This window comes from Brachyhypopomus gauderio, chromosome 4 (assembly GCF_052324685.1).
Source record: "Brachyhypopomus gauderio isolate BG-103 chromosome 4, BGAUD_0.2, whole genome shotgun sequence".
In the NCBI taxonomy this organism is placed as follows: Eukaryota; Metazoa; Chordata; class Actinopteri; order Gymnotiformes; family Hypopomidae; genus Brachyhypopomus; species Brachyhypopomus gauderio.
Genome location: NC_135214.1, coordinates 1,348,317 through 1,370,003, shown reverse-complemented (window position 1 = coordinate 1,370,003; position 21,687 = coordinate 1,348,317). Strand labels below are relative to the sequence as shown.

General features: G+C 41.9%; 1 protein-coding gene across 4 annotated transcripts; it reads left to right on the top strand.

The window, feature by feature from the left end:
• Positions 1 to 1,784: 1,784 nt before the first annotated feature.
• LOC143511748 (lysine-specific demethylase 6A-like) lies at positions 1,785 to 20,754 on the top strand. Of its 4 annotated transcripts, none has more exons than XM_077001360.1 (8): positions 1,787 to 2,268; positions 2,490 to 2,553; positions 5,973 to 6,081; positions 6,246 to 6,295; positions 11,965 to 12,023; positions 16,996 to 17,040; positions 19,165 to 19,285; positions 19,770 to 20,754. In XM_077001360.1, exons 1-8 carry the CDS (start codon positions 2,102 to 2,104, stop codon positions 19,770 to 19,772), a joined length of 618 nt encoding a protein of 205 aa, XP_076857475.1. In that variant the 5' UTR covers positions 1,787 to 2,101; the 3' UTR covers positions 19,773 to 20,754. The 4 variants fall into 4 exon arrangements, with proteins under 4 accessions (XP_076857476.1, XP_076857475.1, XP_076857474.1 ...); XM_077001359.1 differs by lacking the exon at positions 19,770 to 20,754 and adding an exon at positions 19,483 to 19,763; XM_077001358.1 differs by lacking the exon at positions 19,770 to 20,754 and having other exon boundaries at positions 19,165 to 19,763.
• The last annotated feature ends 933 nt before the right edge of the window (positions 20,755 to 21,687 follow it).

Sequence of the window (21,687 nt, the reverse complement as noted above, 5' to 3'; positions counted from 1 at the left end):
CCAATTCCAATGTATCTGATAGGGAGATATTAATAGTATCGATATTATTGCGCTTGTTTTTGCATTTCTTCATTGACTGAACACTTTACGAAAGCAAACCTGCCCATTTCATTTGGGCCATATGGCATCTAGTTAAAGCTTTCCAGTCAATAACTTTATGAGGGAAATTCTCACCATTCTCCATATGCTGCTGTGTAGTTACAGTATATGTGTATATGTATATAGTGATGTCACTACATGATAATGAGATCCTGAATTATGCAGCATTAGAAATGAATTCATATCCATAAAAATAATGAACTCCAGCCCCATTACTATGGCATAGCCTACTCAGTGATCATGTGGGAACTCTCAGAGCATGTTTAAATCAACCAAGTGACTATAACCAACTAATTATTTTCTTTTCATATTTATTTTTGTTTGTGTTTTTCTTTTGAGGCCTCGTGTTATTTTATAGTTGCACAATCAAATACAGAAGAGAATAATATTAGGAACCAGCGTGTCAGGGATCCTAAAATTCTGGTTTTAAAAGATATTCCTTAATGCCTGTGATACTGTCAAGAGGTCCATGCATCAGCCAGCTGCAGGCAGAATAAACGTAAATAATTCACAATTTCACTTCCTCTGAGTCCTTTCTGGTATGGAACGGTATCTGAATTCATCATCTGTCAGATTGTGTCCTTTTTTCTACGTACTTAATTAGCATGTGTTCTGATAAATGTTACTGAATTGAACTTCTTAAAAACACCAGCAATGTATAGGATTGTTTAACTGGTTGTAACTAGTTTGTAACTATTCGTGTATTCTTTTAATTTACCAGGACAAAATAAAGAGACTGCACAAGCCATAAATTCTATTCATTTGACATGTTTATAAAAATGTATGATATATATCATATATCCACGGACGTAGTTTTGGGGGGGGACGGGGGGGACATGTCCCCCCCACTTTTTCAAAAGCCGGTTTTGGTCCCCCCCAGTTTTTACAGTTAAAACCAAATATTTAAGTAGCGACGAAGTCATGTCCCCCCCACTTTTTAACGGTTAAAAAAACAATATCCAAATAGCGACAAATCTAGCACTAGGATCATGCAGCTCCGAGCTCCCCCCCCCCCCCCCCCCCCGCTCAACAATTTTTGTTCACAGCGCTCAACAATTTTCATTCAACCCCCCCCCCCCCCCCCCCGCTCAACAGTTCGCCACCCCAGGTTGTGTCCCCCCCACTTATGAAATCAAAACTACGTCCATGCATATATCACACACACACACACACACACACACACACACACACACACAATTATACGATCAAAGCATACAAAATGCATCTTATAAAGCATTAGCTAGCACTAATGTATGTTAGTTTGGGAACTAACTCGAATATGTGTATTTTGTGACATAAAAAAAAACCTTTGACAAACATCCAAATGTTCTAATAGTTTTATTTTAGGCCCAAACCGCAAATCGCGACATTGGAGTAAGAACTATCCACAAAACGCTTATATTGAGCGGAACTGGCAACAGTGTCCGAAGCGCCCATCACTGGCTACACAGGGCCCTTAAAAGGACAGCAGTTTCAACCAATAGGATCACTCACATCTGAAACACGTCATCAAAATACAGACGTGCGCGCCAATCGGAATGGACGAATAGATAGCGTAAAGTTGAGGGGGTTTGTTATTCATCCTCCCCCTTTGAAAGTTTATGAAAAAGAGGGATCCCGAGACGAGGCGGGTCACGTGCTCACACACGGACGCGGCTATTGGCTAAGGCGACGGAGAAGGCGTTGCCCAAACGGCGGCGTGGGTTCGCTTGAGTGACACAATTATAACAAGTTTGAGGTGGCGACTAAAGGGGGGAAGTTTCAGATGTTGCAACATTAAAACGTTTAACGCTTAAAGGAAAAATAAGAACCGCGACATTGTTGCACGCCCGACGCGCTCTCTGAAAACAGAAAGAGAATCTCTGAAGACAATGTGAAAAGAAAGCTTGTTTAAAAAGGGTTTTTTTTTCTCCTAACGGATCCGTCGCGCGTCTGGACCCGCGCGGACGTGCAGAGGTTCGGCCCGAACGTTGATCCGGCGGCGCGTCTCGGGGTTTTGCCCATGAAGCCGTGCGGAGCGTCGCTGGCCGCCGCCGCCGCTGCTGCTCGAAGTCTCGGCGCTGTCGGGGATGAGGAAAAGAAAATGGCGACGCGAGAAGCGAGTGCAGCCCAAGAGGACTTTCCGGAGCTCACGGCACCAGAACGGGACCGCCTGGCCGGCGTTGACAGGTCAGACCGAACCTCCGCTCGGTCCGGTTAGAGCCGGTGTGTTTTATTGCGGCGTTTCTATGCAGAAGGCGTTAAAAATGTTAAAAAAAAATCAATGCACTGCAACTAAAGTAACGCGGAACCGCCTGTGTGTATGTGTGTGTGTACATGTGTATATGTGTGTGTGTGTGTGTACATGTGTATTTATGTGTGTGTGTGTGTGTGTTGTCCTCCACTTGCAGTTCACTGTTTGGATCTCCGAGGCTTCATGAAGATGGCGCCAGAACGAAGGCCTTGCTGTTGAAGGTAGATCCGTGCACAGCAGCAGCCGAGCCCCAAGTCCGCGGTCACGGCTCCAGAACCGGGCCGGACCACCCGCACACGGGCTGCGTCTCCAAACGTGCTCGCATATGCAAGGCCGGACATTTTATATGATGACTTTTATTTTGTAACTCGGGGGTTTCATTAGATTCTACACGGGGGGGGGGGGGTGTTTATTGTGGCTGGCTGCTTTAGTGTCCGGTTAACGTTAGGTCGGTACCAGCTGTCGTTATATCTAACGTTACTTCCAGACGAAACGTTCAGATTTAGCCAGAATCCACGACCATACTTTAAACACGCAAAACAAGGTTTGTAGTAACTAATGTCGCGGTGCTTTTAGGCTCAGTGGTGTTGATAAGCCGGTGCTCCTCGCCTGAGGTGACATTGTTACTCCGGGTCATGTGTTCGAGGTTTGTTGGATTAACCGGCCTGCTGGTTTAGCTCAAGGACCCAAACCCGGTGTACAAACACCTGCATGTAAAATTCGGGTTTGCACTGGTCTAGCGATCATGAGCGCAGGTTTGGTCTACTGTAGTTGGTTAGCTGACTAACTTATTCGCAATCTTTCTGAATAGCGGGTGGACCGCTCCTTTTTAAAAAAATACTTCTGAGAAGTATGTTTCTAGATTAAGTGAATTTTCACACGTTTTATATGTAGCTTTTGACCTCTCTGTCAAAAACGACCCAACCAGCTAGAGATGGCTCTTATAGTTAAAATACCTGGGGAGCTGAATGCAGGTGTTTTTGGAAAAACGGTGTGACCTACCAAACGAAAACTCTTGTATGGAGAATTAAGATGGCATTCAGGTTTTGCTGAGTTCAGAGTCATTATGTAAAGCATTTGCTGATTTGCTATAGATCATAGAAATAAAAAAGTTCTATTCACATTTTTTTTTATCTCCGGAGGCTGTTGGAGCAAATTATAAGATTGGTGTAATGGAAGGTCTTTTATGAGAATAGTTGTCGTCATGTTCTTGAAAACATCTCTTGTCCCAATTTTGAATGAAGCCAATTCTCACAAAGTAGTGACTCTACCATGAAAATACAGCATCACAAGTTTGGAGGGCAAAGGTCAATACCACTTTCTGTGTGTGAATGCACGCCACGCTTAGTAAATGTACTAGGTATGGAACATTTAATTTGCCAACCTCTCTGTCGAGACTGCAGACTACTGATGTAGTAAAAGTTAGAACTTGAATATCAAAGTGGTTAGCTTATGAAACTTGCTGCTTTCAAGCAATCCCCTTTATAAAAGAGTGGTGTGTTAGGCTTGGCATGATTATCGTGTTGTCTTAGCAGTAATGAGAGAGACTTTGGTCATGCAATTTGTTTTACGTTGATGGTGAAGTTTGTCAAATAGTGATTGTTTACCCTGTGTATTGCTCAGTCTTCATGGTCAGATTCTATGCATAATGTGTGTTTAGATCCCAGAATTAAGGCTGAGATCATGGTTTCATGCTTGCTGTGTTGATGTATTGTCAAATGCACATGGTGGTTGACTTTCTATGATACCTTACTGACATATCAGGTGCATTTAGCTAGTAGGGAGTGTGGTTTACATATATGTGTTGAAGTCTCTTGCTTTTACAGGACACATCAGGTGTGCCAACTACAGTAGGACCTCATTGGCATTTGAAATAAAATATAAACATATGGTCAGTGGTGGTGATACTGTTATTTATTTAAACATAGCAGCTGTTTTTATGTTTGGTACAGTATACATATAGAACTTTTTATATGAAAATCTTTATTTAACAGAATGGAAGCCTCAGCAACTTGTATGACTTATGATGAAATGGGATTAGGGCCTTGCCTGCTTTTTGAAAAGGTTTCGCATCACTGTGAAACTGTGATGGTGTTAAATGACTGCATTAAAAGTTTTGTAATTATTGAGCTCACTTGGAAAACCAACGCAATTAATGTGTTTGCAGGCTAGTGTTTATTTTTGTTAAAAATGGCAAAATCCAGGTTGTTTTTGGGACTTGAGGTACTGAAGCGTTCTGATCACCTGATCAGGTACATTTCCGTGGCTGATGTCAGTGTTTCGTCAGAGAAAATATTCATGAGGTTTTTATAGGACAGTAAAGGTTGTCAGGTTCCTTTTTTAAAAGATTTTTATTCAAATGTGGGGAAGGCCTTGCTGCAGGACTGTCCGTTTATGTTAATTTTTAAGAAATGCAGATTGTTAATCTTTAGTAGTCAGTTTGTTAAAGGGATAACCCATATTGCAGTTGATTTCACTGAGGCATCAAAACACTGACTAGGCAGCAGCATCTAACTGACCCCAGACCTGCTGGACATCAAGGTTAGACAGTAAGTTATGGCCACGTTTGGACTGTGCACAGGTCATCAGTGGGTGTCCTGTTTAGATGTTGCTGCATAGCTGTTGCTCTTTGATGATAAGCCATTTTCTTTCATGCGCTCTAATCATTGGCATTTTTCTCTCACCTTTTGTCTGGGGTTTCATACATATTTTTTCTGTTTTCAGTTATACAAATACATTGTTGAAGAAAAAAGTTTTTTTTATATAAAACTTGTTCTGTGGTGAACAAGGGTTTTTTTTTTTTGCCTAAAACGTAATTTCCTCTGGATAACAGAGTTGAACAAGTTGGCAGTCCGAGCAAAAGACTTAGATTGACTATGTGAAAATGTTCCAATCAAAATGCATACATGAAGAAGTTGGCATCAGCGAGCCATCTTGGGTATCCTGGTGCACTGATAGGGTGCAGACCCCAGATCTTTATGATCAGGCCTCTGACACAGACACCCACACGTGTTCAGGTCAGCGGATGGCAGAGATATCTAGATGTGCGCTTTTCCTTCTACGTAGCTAGCACTACAGTAAATTGGACCATCACTAGCAACACCTGCAATGACCTCACCATTCAATCTGAAACAAAGGGGAGAAGTGGTTTTTTTCCCCTTTTGGTCACCTCCAAATAGAGAAAGACAAACTTAACTACATTTTAGTCTAGTTTATATATATATATATATAAGTGCTGTCAATTCCAGGTGCCGCGATTAAAAGTCCTCACCAGGATTTTGCTCAAGCTTGCTAGATTTTCTAATTAGCAATCCAGGTAAAATTAGTGGAATCAAGAAAATCCAGGAAGTCTGAGCAAAATCCTGGTGAGGACTTTTAATCGCGGCACCTGGAATTGACAGCACTAATATATATATATATATATATATATATATATATATATATATATATATATATATATATATATATATATATATATATTAATACATATGTTTTTTTTCCCTGACCTTTCAATAAATTGGGCACCTTTCTGAATCTGACTAGCCAAAGAACCTGTGATGTATTTGAGCTAAGCACATCATGTTCTGTTTACGTCTTTCATTTATTTAGGTTTGATTTATTTTTTCACTTCATTTTTCAGGCCATTCGCTGCTATGATGCCTACATCTTAAAAGCTGAAGGAAAAGTTGAACCTGAGGTGTTTTGCCAGTTAGGGCATTTCAACCTTTTGCTAGAAGATTACCCTAAAGGTGAGTCATGCTTTGGTTCATTTGACCAGCTGTTTTACTTGCACGGGTGCTGTTGCAGACAGTAACTAGTGTAATAATTAGGACTGAGTGCACCCTAAAGTATGTCGGGTGTGTGCTGATTTGAGTCATTGTCACTAGTTATTTTTCATTTCTCTTTTTGCTAGCATTATCTGCATACCAGAGGTACTACAGTTTACAGTCGGACTACTGGAAGGTGAGAGACTTTCCCCACAGACCCGTCCAAACCGGTTCCGTCCTGAGCGTGGCTGGTTTTGATGCGATTTCGCTCTCGCTGGGTCTGATGTGGCTTGCTTTGGTTCCTGGGCGGAGGGGGTGTGTGTGTGTGACAGCACCGTGAGATACTGAGGACTGCGTGTTATGGACTCTGACGTTTCTGGGTCCCCAGCAGTTTGCCTCATTTGGGACTGACACGCTTGGATGTGAGCCCTTCTTGACAGGCTGAGCTGCAGCTGTGCTTGAGAGTAGCTTGCACCTAAAGATCTCACTCACACACGCTTAACCCAGCACCTAGTGCTGCCTATTTGTTCCGCGTTTAATTTTAGAGGATGATCGTCAGCCTTTACGTCCATGTGCTGGTGTAACAGCATTTTCAAAAAGGACGATAGACACTGCTTGTTTGAAGTGTGTGTGTGTCCCCAGTTTGTGGACAGGGTTGCGTTCTCCGTGCGGAAAGCACAGTTGGTGTGATGGTGTGTGTGCTGAAGTTGTTGGCAGTAGTGTCTTGGAGCCCAGACTCCTGGGTGATTACCATAGTATGAGCCGCGTGCTGTCAGTAGGGATGTGCCCTGTGTCTGCTCAGCTGGAAAGAGTGAATGCAGCTTCTTTCTGCAGGAAATTCTGTTTTCTACTGCCATTGCTCTTTTCTGTTAGCAGTCTATAATTTTAGGTCTGTCTTGAGAGGCAAGCAACTTTTTCTTGGTTAAAGAGGATTATGAACTAAATGTAACTAGCTCACTTCCTGTGACACTTGTTATTGACGGTAAATAAGTGATGTATTTAGATGCCAACTTCTTCAGCCATTTTTATAAGTATTCCTTTGTGAATAAAACATACACAGCCTTAATTTTAATCTTTAGATGGCGCTTTAATAAATTATTGATATGCCTCCTGGAGTAAAAATGACTAAGTTTGTATTGTTGGGAAAAGTAAATGATTTTTACAGCACTTGAAAACTGCATGTTGTGACTGCATCCTTTTGACTTGCTACTAAGAAGTAGGGCTGCCACAAACGATTATTTTAATAGTCGACTAATCACCGATTAATTTTTACGATTAGTCGACTAGTCGGATTGTACGTTAATTGAATATAAAACATACAGCTTATCACACTGGAATGCAACTGCTATTATATAACCATCATTAGATTTCAGCTATAACTAAAAGATCATAGTTCATTAAACCTTTAATGAAATATGCAGCTTGTTGCAACAAACAATTATTAAAATAAGGATAAGGCACTGCCTTAAAAAACACAAAAATAAATAGGCCTACATTAATAAAGAATTTTTTTTAGGTTTTTCTTTCTTTCATTAGTCTATGGCATCAAACTTCGCTACATTTAAATCAAATTAGGTAGGGACCTGAAACTAAGGAGTTATTCACAAAAATAAAGTTTTGGTCTCACTGACGTTACAGAAAATACATGAATGCGTGCTAAGGCTAATTAAACCAATCGCCATCACTAATGTTAACTTTTACAGTTACCACGATAAGCAGGGTTGCCAACTCTCACGCATTGAGAGTGAGACACACGCATTTGACCGTCTTCACACGCTCACACACCACACATCCGATATCTCACGTCGAAAAAAAAGTTGGCAACCCTGCGATAAGTAAGTACTAAGTTACGCTCTGTTTATGGTAACTTTAAGGGGGGGTTGGCGAACGTAAAATGGACACTGATTCAGTGTTATATTGCCGGTGGATGGCGCCAGAGCTAGCGAACTAGTAACGTATTGAATCATATATGTGGATCTGAGGTAAATAAACTGGATATTTTTTTCGGCGTGAGATATCGGAAGTGTGGCGTGAGAGCGTGTGAAAACGGTCAAATGCGTGTGTCTCACGCTCAATGCGTGAGAGTTGGCAACCCTGATAACGTCCTGGGATGTCGTCAACTGTCTACCCCGGTTTCCACTAAACTGCGCATGTGCGTCAAGGACAGAAACGCAGACGCAGCAGTGGAAACTGTCGCAGCAGTTTGGAGAGGAAAAAAAACGACGCATCGACTAATAAATTAGTCGTCGACTATTTTAGTAGTCGACATAGTCGTGACTAGTCGACTAATCATGGCAGCCCTACTAAGAAGCAAGGGCAGTCGTGGCTACTAGGGCAGTCGTGGCCTGGTGGTTGGGGAACTGGTCTTGTGACCGGAGGGTCGTGGGTTCGATTCCCAGACCTGAGGCCATGACTGAGGTGCCCCTGAGCAAAGGGCACCCTTAACCCTCAATTGCTCACTTGTATAAAAATGAGATGAAAAAATGTAAGTCGCTCTGGATAAGGGCGTCTGCCAAATCCCATAAAATGTAAATGTAAGAAGCGTGAAGTTCTTGGTTCAGATTGTGTTGCTTGTTCTGTAGTTCCTGGTAGTTCTTGGGCCGGTGTCTTTTGTCTGTGCTTAAGGGATTCGTAACTTCACTAAAATGTGTATGTGCTGTACATGTACATATTTATTTTTTCTTCACAAATGGGTCAATTTACATTTCCAGTATGATAACAGCTTAAGGATTTGAGCTGGTACATGTAAAATGTTCAGACAATAATGAAACATGATACAGGAGTATGCAGAACATTACACAAACTCGTACGTATCTTAACGGCACCTGAAACAACAACGAAAACAAAAACGCGTAGGAACTGCTAGAAAGTAGTAATTGTAAATGTAGCTGGTCTTGTTGAGCGTGATTGGCTGGATGGTGGTCGGACATGTGGTCCGTGGCCAGATCTGATTTGATTCTCCCACACACAAGTGCACACAAACATGCACCACATCCATTATACTTATTACTGTAAACATTTAGTTTGTACTACTACCAGTGATGTCAGATGTTGGGACGAAACCATCTGAAACGTGCAACGAGTTGTTGGAATTGGCAGAGCAGCTGTAATTTCTGCAGCGGGCAGTGCCTCCGCTGGCCAGAGGACTCTGGGCACGAGAGAGGACAGCACGTGGCAGATAGATTTCTGCAGTAGTATGCAAATTCATCCAAAGCTACTGTTTGCTAAGTAGACAGACGTTTTGGTGCTAAGAACGAATTAATGTCTAAACACGTAGACCTAATATTGTAACGCGTTGAAGACGATTGATGTGGTGTTGGGAGAGGAAGAGCTATTCAATGGGGAATCTGAGATGGTGACGTGTGCTTTAGGCCAGTTGGCTCTGATTTTCTCTGAAATTCTATAGTTAAGGAGATAAAAGGTCCAAAAACCTTCTGGAGAGATGTGTTCTTTGTTTTGGGTACGCTGTGTAAAAGTGCCCCATCCCAACAGCTTGAGTGGTACTGTGTAATGACGGGCAGATTGTCATGCTCTGACTGTTTAAGATTGAAGCTGATTGGTTGATTTGGTGCTGTTTAATGGTTGAACAATAAAAAAAAAAAACTTTCTTGCTGGTTATATGTTTACTGAAATGGATAACACACCCATCCCTAGTTCATAGTGATCAGGTTATAAGAGGGGTTTGGCCAGAATGTGAATTTAGATGGTGGTGTGATTTTTCCTATTTTATTTATTTCCTAATAAAATTGGAGAATGATTGCAGAAGTGTTGAAGCCCCACAAACTGACATTTCTCCTTCGTTCAACAAATTGGTGAAAGATTTAGCCAGTCAACCATTTAGCCAGTGTCTTTGGTCAGAAAACAAAGACACTGTTTTGGAATAATGGAAACTTTTCTGGGTACTATCTTATAATGAATTTGAAACCTTTTGAGGTGTTTTTTTGTATGTAGTAGTTTCTGCTAAATGGCATGACAAAACATTAGTGAAGTGTATTAATCATTTACCAACTCTAGTTTCACACCCAGTCTACAAATGTTGTTGATTTTTTATTAAAACTTTATCTGGAGAAGGTATATATGTATCTTGTATACTACTATATAATTTTCTTAAAGCTGAGAAACTCAAGCTGAGAAGTATTGTTCGCCTGTAGTTACATATAGTCCGAGGAACCACCGTGTGTGTGTGTGTGTGTGTGTGTGTGTGTGTGTGTGTGTGTGTGTGTGCTCGCGCGCTCGCTCTGAAGAGACTCTGGCTTTTGGTACGAGTCACACTTCTCTGAGGTGAGATCCCCCTGAAGCTACTTCATTGTTCCATATTCCTCCGATTCATTTGGTCTAAGTGTGCCCATTAAGCTAGCGGAGAGGAAGGGGAAATTGATCCTATAATCACCTGATAATGAGCAGAACCACGGTGCAGTGTTACTCCCATGTGGTAGGTGTAACCACCTCTATTTGTAATTAAATGTCTTTTTTTTTGTTTTATTTTTATTTATTTTTTATTATTTCATTAATGACAATAAATATGCATTCCAAAACTTGTTATTGTTGAGCATTAACGAATAAAAACCAATTTACTAAGCATAAAGCACCATTTGCTATGGTTGGCACACTATTGAAGCTTCATAATCTATCCAGTTTGCATGACTCGCCATGGAGTTAATTTATTGGGTGAGGATTTTCCTGGCACTTTAATGAAGGTGATTACTGGACTTAGTTTATCGCAGGGTTCTTCAGTAAGCTTTGTAGCGAGGAGCACTGACGCTCCTGATTTTAAAATGAGTCTGCACACACAGAAAAATCTATGAGCACAAACTTAATGAGATTTTTAATTCCCATTAGTACTCCTATCAGTCCGAGAGGGTAATGACGTTTAATTCACTTAAGGATTAACTGAAGACGGGTTATATTTACGATGTCCTTTTCCTCGAGGTTTCTTAAGCTGTGTCCTGTATCTAATTGTCCCAGAAGTTCTTCTCATTTAACCCTTGAGCCCGTTTGCTGGAGAGCAGTTTTTGGGCTACGTTTGTTGGATTAAAGTGCTAGGACATTCGTGAGATGCTCACATGAGTGCACATATCGTCTGCTGCAGCTAGACTTCCTGATGCAATTTTGTGCTGAAAACGTCTTGCGCTGGGCAGCTGAGATGGGGAGGATCAACACGGTTTCTACTAAATGTAGAATGTTCTCTTCCTGTGGAGTTTCTCCGCTTTCCAGTTCAATTGGGAACAAGTAATATTTTCAGAATGAAAAAGCTACTTTCACCTCTCGTAACACACATTTCTGCTCACATTATCTAACATTAATTATTTAGAAAATATTTTCCTTCATTAAGCTAGCTTTTTTGCATGTTTTTGTTTTGTTATTTTGAATGCTTGACATGCGTTATAGTCCAAGTTTCACATCATTCTCACGCTGAACATTTTTATATTTACTTGTGAGGAATGCTTGTTTAAAATAAATAAACAAATAAATAAAAAGTTAAATTACAGGGATGAAATCTCGTGTTGCCTCCTGAAGTGGAGTTCACACATGGACAATGTGCTTTCTGGACCTCTGGTTAGACAGAGCTTTAATGTGTCATTTACATATACTCTTTTTATTCTAGAAAGCTGACAACCTTTTAAAAATGAATGCTAAGAAACAAATGTCATCCACTATGTGGATGAACTTGAATGGAGTCGTTACATCTTGACTGTGTTAAAAATGTTTATTAAGCTGTGACCACAGCTGCTTTTAGAGAGTTAAGAGTAGAATGCAGTCTACATAAAATACTGGCTCCTTTTGTTTCAAGTCAGTCCTTTGCTTTTTGCTAGGGGCACGTCTGTAATTTTGCATGTTTCTAATTGTGTTCTGTCTTCTTTGCAGAATGCTGCCTTTTTATATGGCCTAGGTCTGGTTTACTTCCATTACAATGCGTTTCAGTGGTGAGTACTTGCATTTTTCTTCTGACAATACCAATATGTTCACTGTGTGTGCTGTTCAATCATTCTGCTCACCCTTGAGATTTCATTTTTCTCATCATCAGTTACATATTCTGCTAGATGAATCAAAGACCATCTCTAGGAATCAGGCTTGTCTGTTGAGCTGGCATCTTCTTTCTTTAGAAGTGTTGGTCATAGGTCTTACACAGGGAGCACATGTATGCAGGCAATTTCTCAGCAAGTCACCCTTTGACAGTCATCTATATAATAACAGATTTGTAGTGTATAGGAAATAAATAATCTTGTAGTCCTAGAGCATGTTAATGAAACTAGCGTTTCTGGCATGACCATAACCATCCCATTATTTTTTGTTTTTATATATATATATATATATATATATATATATATATATATATATATATGTGTGTGTGTGTTTTTTTACAAATATTTTCAAATTAAGAATAGGGGAACTTCATTGAAATTTAGAATTTCTGTTAAAATGTGAAAACATGTTGAAGTTTAGAGCATCAAAGAATTCTTTTGGTCCTTATAGCGTCTGTGAATTAGCTAATGTGTTCAGTAGTGTGTTTTATTGTCTTGTTATGGCACTTTGCAGTCTTTTGTGCATTTCAAAAGTTCTGGACTGTGTGATGGGAAAATGTAATGAGTGACTGATTGATGACCGGGTGTTTGAAGTGCTTTTGGTACAAATAACTGAAAATAAACAAAACAAAGAAACCAAACAAATTATCCATAAAAAAACAACACAAAGAGGCAGGTGAAGTAGATCGATATGTCCCATAGTGATCCCGTATTCCCTGTTTAAAGGACACTTAATAACTATTTGACTAATTTTGTTTTCGGTAGTAAACATGCCTCTCATGGAAGCAGGAGAGAACATTTCTTGTCAACACACTGACCAAATACGAGGCTTTAATTTGAGTGCTTCGGTAGTAACTAAATTTGTGAACCTTTTGACAACTTTGAGAAAAGTTTGTGTGAAGTTTGCCACAACTGTTTTACTGATGCTGCTGTTTATGAATATGGATGCTTATTGTATTGTTGTTGTATTAGTTTATAAGTAATGTTAAGAGCAAAGCACTTGATGTAGGTCAGTAGGCATGCTTCTCTAAAAATTAGTAACCAAAATTTCTAAATGGTCTAGCACAAAATGAATGCATTGTACTGGAAATGTACAGAACAATCAATAGTTCAAGCTTAATTGATTCATTGATTGATTACTGGGAACTGATTGGCTTCTTATCCAGTGAAAGAAAAAATGCAAAGGTTTTTCTCCTGATGTTTGGATTACTGGATTCTTGGGTCTCGAGCATTGGTCAGCAAAACTGCCATGCTGCCCAGTACAGCTGCGTTCTGCAGCCTTGGGTCATTTCGGTCAGCTCGTACCGTCAGCACTGAGGGGCAAGAGAATGTCGAGGGAATAAAATGGTCCTGGCAGGCGGTTTACATTTGCATACATTTAGAATGCTGACACATTTGCACGTTTAAGGCTTTGCTTAAATTATGGGGCTCTTGGTAAGTTGCATTGTACAACATTTAAAAACACTTGTCATCAGAGATGTGGTTGGTTGTAATGATTTTGGTTAGGGGTGCACGATATGACGATATAAAATTGTGAATGGCGATGACGAGTGGAGAATCGCAGGCGATCTAGCAAATTAGAGAAATTGTATAGATCGCTTTTGCCAATCAGCGAATTGACTTTTTAAAATGCTGGTTCCCGCCGATGCGTAAGACTGACCAATCACAGCGAACTGTGCATCTTCCACGCCTCCATGTTGTGTTTGTAAAAACTAAAAGTGGACAACGATGGCTGAAAGCCAAACCGAGGAGCTGGTAACAAAGAGGAAATCCACCTCTGTAATCTGGAATTGGTTTGGATTTTCTTCCACTGACCAAGACCAAACTTCAGCGATATGTAAGGTGTGCAAAGAACATGTAAAAACGTCCGGTGCCAGTACAACAAATTTATTCAATCACTTGATGCAGGCATCCCAAGGAATATGCCGAAAGTGAAACAATGCGTCAGCGGGGGCAGCCACCTCACAAGCTGCGGCCTCGGTGGTTCATAAGCTGCGGCCTCGGTGGTTTATACTTTCACGAGTGACCGTAGCGCGCGACTCTGCACACCTCACGCGAACCCCCGCGAACGGCCATATATGTAATGCTGCAGGCCGGAAAAAATGATTGACAGCTAACTCTGGCTGATAATTGGCTTAATAAAAATTGATTGACAACGAAAGTCTAGTGGCTACAGTTGAAAATGATTGACACATGCTCCGCCCTTTACCCACGCCCGCCGAACGGCAGAAGCATTCATACAGGTACTTAAACTTGCCGCGTCACTCTGCGTTCTTTGCAGTGTTGTCTGAAACGATATGTGGTAGTATAAAGAAACACCCCTCAAAAACAGGAAGGAACATTTACCTGAATTTTAATGTTGCTTTGTGTTTCAGGTTTGAAAAGTGCTGGAATTTAGGCTAAGTACTTGAAAATGCTTGAAATTGTAACTACTTCGTTTCACAACAAATATCTGTCTGACTGAATAGTTCTCTTGTATTACGTTAATTCCAAGGCGAAACATGAGAGAACGTAAAGACGTTAAGATTGGGCGTTTTGAAAATAAACAACCATTAAATAATGTCATAAAGTGAATTATTTCGAATCATTTGTGCCATATTTTGTCAATTGTGATTTTTACACCCCAATCAAAATTTTTCCTCCGCTTTTAACCCATCTGTGCAGTCAGAACACACACACACACACACACACACACTAGTGATTACTAGGGAGCTGTGGATCACACGTGCCCAGAGCGGTGGGCAGCCCTAGCCTGGCGCCCGGGGAGCAGTTGGGGTTAGGTGCCTTGCTCAAGGGCACCTCAGTCATTTCAACTATATGTATAAATATTTAACTTAATTAAGTTTAACGTGCTGGGAAATATTGTATATTTAGTGCAATAATGCACTTTATCAGTGTCACTCTTTACAATCTGCTTAGAAAGAAAGCATTGTAGCCCCCCCCCCCCCCCCCCCCTTTTTTTTTGGATGGAATATCATGATGATAAAATCGAAATTGTGATTTTATGCAAAAAAATCGTGCAAATTTTTTCCCCATATCGCCCACCCCTAATTTTGGTTTTAAAGTTTAACCTTATAACCTGTAACCTTTATTGAACTTCTTAGGGTATTAGTGGTTTTTTTGTTTGTATTCTGTCTTGGATGCTCTAATGCAACAAATATTCCTTTGACACTTTAAAATAAAATTAAGGTTCTACGGAAATATCTGCATTATTCACATTATTCTCACTATTTATCTCACTTCCAGTCCTTGCCACAGAATGGAAAGTTGTATTGACTTTGGCATAGCTGTAAGTGTATTTACGTTGGCATGTGTGATGGGGAGTACAGTACATGGAACTGATGTAATCTGAACTTCAAACTCCCATCAACTCCTTTAAATGTAGATCTCACATAAACGGGGTCATGCATTGGATCAGTTACAAAATCATATACTGTTTTTTAAAACGGTTTTGAAACTTCTAGTTAACGCTTGCTTGCCCACTACTGAAGTGGTAAAATTGTTGTGTGATGACGCATCTATTCGGTTATTGTCATTTTTGTTTGGGAACTTAAATATGCTGTTTGTGGACTCAAACATGCAGTTGGATGCCTAAATGCTGACGTTTACTTGTTCAGCTAGCTAATTAGCTTCTTATGGATACCGTTATCGTTAGTACTGTTAGTAGTGAAAATGACTGTAATTTTCTAGTTAATCTTAGTTTTGCCTGAGAACGGAAAACATTCTGCTGAATGCCTCAGCGCTTTTGTTTTACAGCGATTGATATTTGACTGTGTTGATTGTGTACAAATAAACCAGCCAATTGAAGCATGGCTCATGTATATTAAAAAAGGTTTGTTAAAAAAATGTAAAACAAAAACTTTCTAGGGACAAACAAATCATAGGGTTGTAAATGGACATCTAAAACTGACTGACTGTGAGTCTAGTGAATTGCTGACCCACGAGCCTCAGACAGCAGGTCTTTAAAGTGGATTTTACATAAGAACAAATTCATTATCCAAAGATCAAGTCACATTACAACTCGCCTGATGCCTGATCTATAAATTCCCTGACTTGAGTGCATTGTAGTCCATAACTCCCCATTGACTACCATTCCCTCTATCAGCACAGAGCACACGGCCTTTCAGGACGACTATACATCATGAACAAATCGGAGTTTCATATGAAATTCATCCAATAGTGCTGAAATGCATTTTCAGTTGTCATTGAAGGTTGTGCTTTGTCATAGCTGAATAGATCCTCCTATGTTGGGTTTTATTATACTCCTGCCTGAATTCCTTTCAACATCAAATAGGTATATGGAGCCGAGGGCTTTGTACATTTAACAAAATTCACATTTAAATTTGTTTATAGATGATTTGACAACCTGTTTTGAAAATGGCTAAATACATCTTAATGATGGTTTGCTTTTAGTATACTAGTCTCAAGTATTAGAAAGATTAAATCACGTTTGATTGGAAATTGTTGCAGTAAAGTGGGCATTGGGAAATTTATACCTTTTTGGACATTTTCCATGTAGTATATGAGAAGGAAACGGTAATTTCCAAACGTATCGAAAATGCGGCAGTGGAAAAGGGCACCAGGCCTAGCCTAACCTCATTATAGCAGGACACTTCTCTGTCCTGATGAGACTTCACAGCAGAAACGTGACGGGTTTCAGAGGTGCCTCTCATTCCTTTCATACTTTCATAGACTTTCCATTTAGTATTTCTCTCTTTCCTTTTTTTTTTTTTAAATTGTATTTGCATTCCAGATATGTTAGCCGTCTTGATCACGTTTAGCATCATAACTTGCCTAGCAGACTGCTTTGAAGTAGCAAATATGTCTAGATCTTTAATATTTAATCCTGGAGGTGCCTCTTTCCCTGTCTTAGGCCAGTGCAGCCCACCTCATCAGAGGCCCATTCTGGACAGAGAAGGTAGGCATGCCTTGTTGCTTCTGTAAGGGTATGCCCCAGACATGCTTAATGCTATGACTTCATATGCAGGTTTATAAACGTTCAGAGATTTAACTGTATTAAAGCATTAGTGTATGCTTGTAAAAATGTGATGCTTCAGATTGACACATCGGAGAACTGCCGTTTAGTAGCAAAATAAGGAAGCCCCAACAAACTGGTTGCCCTTTACACACCCTCCCCCACCTAGGATAAACGTCAGTCTTTCAGCTTCACGTATTGATGAATAATTTAAGGTTCGACCATTTTTAGAATTCCTCCCCCGCCCCCCATTTATCTCTCTTGCTGTCTCTCTGTCACATTCCTAAGCAGTGGGGCCTCCTCTGACAGGCCTACTGACAACTCTTAGCTCTATGGCTGTGAAGTTGTCGAGGTCAGTGTTGGGCTCAGAATGTGTTGGGTAGCAGCGTACACATACTTGATGGTTGTGGAAGTTGGATATAATTGGCCATTGCCTCTAATTTTCCTTCTTAATTTTATTTATTGCCATTCATATTTGTTAGATTAGATTTCCAATGAAGTACTAAAGTTAGTTAATTTTTTGAATATTTGTGGGAAGTTTACTTCGCTGGTGTTTCGAGTGTAAGCGTTACATAGTCTACGTTTTTAATTTGTCTAACTTTGCACAGAAGGAAAAGTTGGCAGAAAGTGGAAAAAGGTCTAAAATGCGTTAAACTCCAAAAAGAGTTAAATTGTGCATTTATCATGTACCAAACTTCTGGAAATGTAGGAGGTAAATTAGGCTAGTAATTAGCTTACAGGCTGCATACATTTTCATGGTCATCTTGAATGTTCTTAATCACCGTTTGTCAACCTGCCATCACTTGATTACAACCCTGTTGCATTGTACTTCAGTATTGCATCCCCTTGGTTAAAATCTAGAATTGAAATTATTAAATAGGACAGTCGGATTATTTTACTACAGACCTAGGTGAAGTAAGTACCTAGATTGATTAAACTTAATGTTACTTCTGTGTTTTTGTTTTATACATTCAACATCCCCCTCCTCAGTGTGACTGTGGGGAAAAACCAAGACTCCACTATCAAATTAAATCTTGATTTTATCTCTGGGTTTATCTGCACATTTCGACGTTAAGCTGAGTGCTTTAGAGTGGATTTGAAATCACATTTCATTCAAAATAGCTTTCTCACATTGTGTACATGGTCTGAAGACTCATGGGAACTGTGGACAGAAATCACATGTCATGTTTGCTGTTGGCTCAAGAGGTATTTCAAAGCTTGGCCAAAGTGGATTGGTGGTCCAGCTGTAGAGCAGTGGAGAGAACTGGACCACGACCCCCCCAATCTGCATAAACTGGAGTTGAGGTCATCAGAACTCTGAGATGTATAAACATATCCCTGCCTGCTAGATTACATTGTGACCTTCAGAATGTCATTAGTGTTGGCTGTGGTGCAATTTACACGAGAGACAGTAAAGCCATAACGACCTATTTGTGGGGTATGGCTTTGTTTTAAAATCAGGTGTAGACTAGATGAAGGTCTTGGGCAGGTTTGTGCCTTCTTGTATTTCAGCAGGTTAATGAGATTGTATCTAATGACCTCCTCGTCACAACTAACGTGTCCCTGTAATATGCGCGCTGTGGTGTAGGCAGTGCAGTGAGCATGGCCTTGTGTGTGTGTGTGTGTGTGTGTGTGTGTGCGTGTGTGGTGGGGGAGGGGGGGGCTTTAGTGAGGACTTGGGGTCAGCGAGTTCACTGCAGCCACTCTGCCGAGGGCTCGGAGGGGAGGGGGAGTATGTTCAGCGTTGCTCTGCGCTGCGTGTGTTCACGTTGGACATCTCAGCCTTCGTGGCCGCCGACACGTTACTGTATATTGGCCAAGACGTTGTGCTGTTGCCACAGCGACAGCATTGCCTTGACCACCTTTTAAAGTTGCAGACCAGGTTGAGATTTTGTGTGTTTGTGTGTGTGTGGAATGCAAACGGTGTTCGGATCACAGTGCGACTTTGGGTTTGGCTGCTTGATTCTGCACACGGTGCCAGAAACTGCGTTCAGGGCCCCATCAGTGCGTGCGGTGGGGAGGGCATGCTTCCTCTCAACGCTCTTCCTCTTTCCTCGTCTTCTCCAGGGCGATAAAGGCCTTTCAGGAGGTGCTCTACATCGAGCCCAGCTTCTCACGAGCCAAGGAGATCCATCTGCGTCTGGGCCTCATGTTCAAAGTCAACACCGATTTTGAGTCGAGCCTAAAGGTAGGACAGCTTAACATTGTGTCTCTTTAAACGCAGTTCTGAAGCCAAGTGTGATGTTCTCCCAAAGCAGACCCGATCATTTTAATTGTTGCTTTAATAATGTCTTGTCCACAGTTCTGCACACCTTTGCGTTTGGGGACCATGAATGTGCAGTTTGCAGGATTAATCGCTGGAGTTTTGTTCTCGGTTTTGTTCAGATGTGAAGTGGTTGGATGTTGCTTCTGTGTTTGAGGAGTTACTGGTGTCCTCGGGTTCTGTTTGAGGAGCTTTACATCTGGACCTTCTTCTCCAGGAGGTCCATCTTCCTGATTTGACTCTGAGGCTTGTCGGTTCCGTTCCACACCTTTTGGGTCCGAGGTTTACAATTTACTGAATTGTGTTGTGGCTTGTAATGTTGCGTGGTTCTGCGTAGTGCTGGCATTAATATCTCAAGGCTGAGAATGTTATAGGTACTATAGACGGAGGTTTATGAAAGAGTTATTAGTGAGTCCAGAAATGGAAGTACTGGAGTGGACTGGAGACGCGTCCTGGTTTATGGGGATAGCACATGACGTAGCATCGTCTTCCTCTGGTCCAGTGTCTCAGGTGAGCGCTCTTCTGTCCTGCAATGTGTTTTTCATGACTTTTTTGGTAAATCCTCACAGATGTATCAGACCTTGGACAAATAAGCTAAAATAAGGTATTTGATTGTGTATCAGTTGGTAATGTAAATCTGTTCCACTCAGAATAGAGGACTTTAATTCTGAAGTGTGATTTAAGTCTAGGGGTTTAATTTCTTCAGTTTGGCTTCAGGCCTGGTGGGTGGAGTCTGAGGTCACCACCCTAATTCCCTGCACCAGCACACGCGCTGCGTTTGCTCACGTGCCCTTCTCAGACACAGGAAGTCTGAGGATGGCTCTGTCCTAATTGTGTGTGTGTGTGTGTGTGTGTGTGTGTGTGTGTGTGTGTGTGTGTGTGTGTGTGTGTGTGTGTGTGTGTGTGTGTGTGTGTGTGTGTGGTTCTTGCACATGTGCAGTGGTTTGTACATATTTTTGATGGTTTGGGTGCCCACTTGTTTTTCTCTCATGTATGTAGCGAGGCCAGTGAAATGCAGTTATGTACTTCCGTAATGCACGCGTCTTTAAAACTAGGATTTTCATTGCACTGTGACATGATTGCAGTAAGATCAGTAAGGCTTTTCTGAACAGATGTTGCGTACGTGTGCCTTTACGTACCTGCTCCGTCATGGTTTTCCTTGGTCTCTTGTGATATTTGCAGAAACTGGAGGCGGAGTTATTGTAGCATGGCTCCGCCCTCTTGTTTTTGTCAACTTGAGCATGCTGGGTAGCCATCTGGCTCGTGTTGCCTAAGAAGGGAAGAGAGGAGGCGGCGTAGTGAGGATCTGCTGGCTCCGCCCCCCACTCACCTCCCCCAATCACTCGTCCCCATGGGGGAGCACTTCCTGTGTCCCGCTCTGCCGTCCCGAAGCCGGTCTGGACGTCCTCCGTTAGCCGGGGGGGGGGGGGGGGGGGGGGGGGGGGGGGGGGGGGGGGGGGGGGGGGGGGGGGGGTGGGGGGGGGGGGGGCAGCTGGACGGGAAGGTTGTTTCAATGTCTCACATGACCAGGGAGGGGGAGAGGGAGAGAGAGGGAGTTACATTCCACAATTAGGAATGATGTGCTGCTGCCATTTCTCTCATGCACTGACTGGTGCGGCCATCCTGCTGTCCCACATCATGCCCCTCCCCACACACACACACACACACACACACACACATACACACACACACACAGTGCAGGCAGAGCCTGCCACATGCACCCAAGTGTGCGATTTAAAAGCTTCCTGGTGTGTGTGTGTGTGTCTGTGTGTGTCTGTGTGTGTGTGCGCTTATGCGCACACCAGCGCTAGAGAGCAGTGTGTCGTCTCTCAGCCGCCGCTCCCTTGATTTGTGTGTGTGTGTGAGGGCGCAGGACTCTAGCGATCCCGCCGCGTTAGCCCTCTTTCGCCAGCGTGGCGTTTGGCGGGTGGAGGTCGTGCTGCTCCCGAATGCTCCGCCCGCTCCGTCTGCTACGTGCGCTGTGGATAGGTAGGTGTTTGGAGTCCTGCGTGCACGCGCGTGTGTGTGTACGCTTGTTCGGGGGTCGCAGGCTGTACGTGTTTCCTGCGTTATCTGCTATACGTTTAACTTGAGCAGCCGTTTCATTCTGTCTGTTTCACCAGTTCAGCTATAAAGGGGATCGCTCGTGTAATTTAGGGTGTGTTGAGTTGTTTTCTGTTATTCGTTATAAAAATATCACGTCCGAGGACTGAAGTGTGGGCTTGTAGTGTGGTGGAGGACGGCTTGGCTCTTGTGGTGTCTTTGGGAATCGGGGCGGGGTGTGGCAGGGCGGGGGCAGGGCAGGGCGGGTGTGGCAGGGTGTGGCA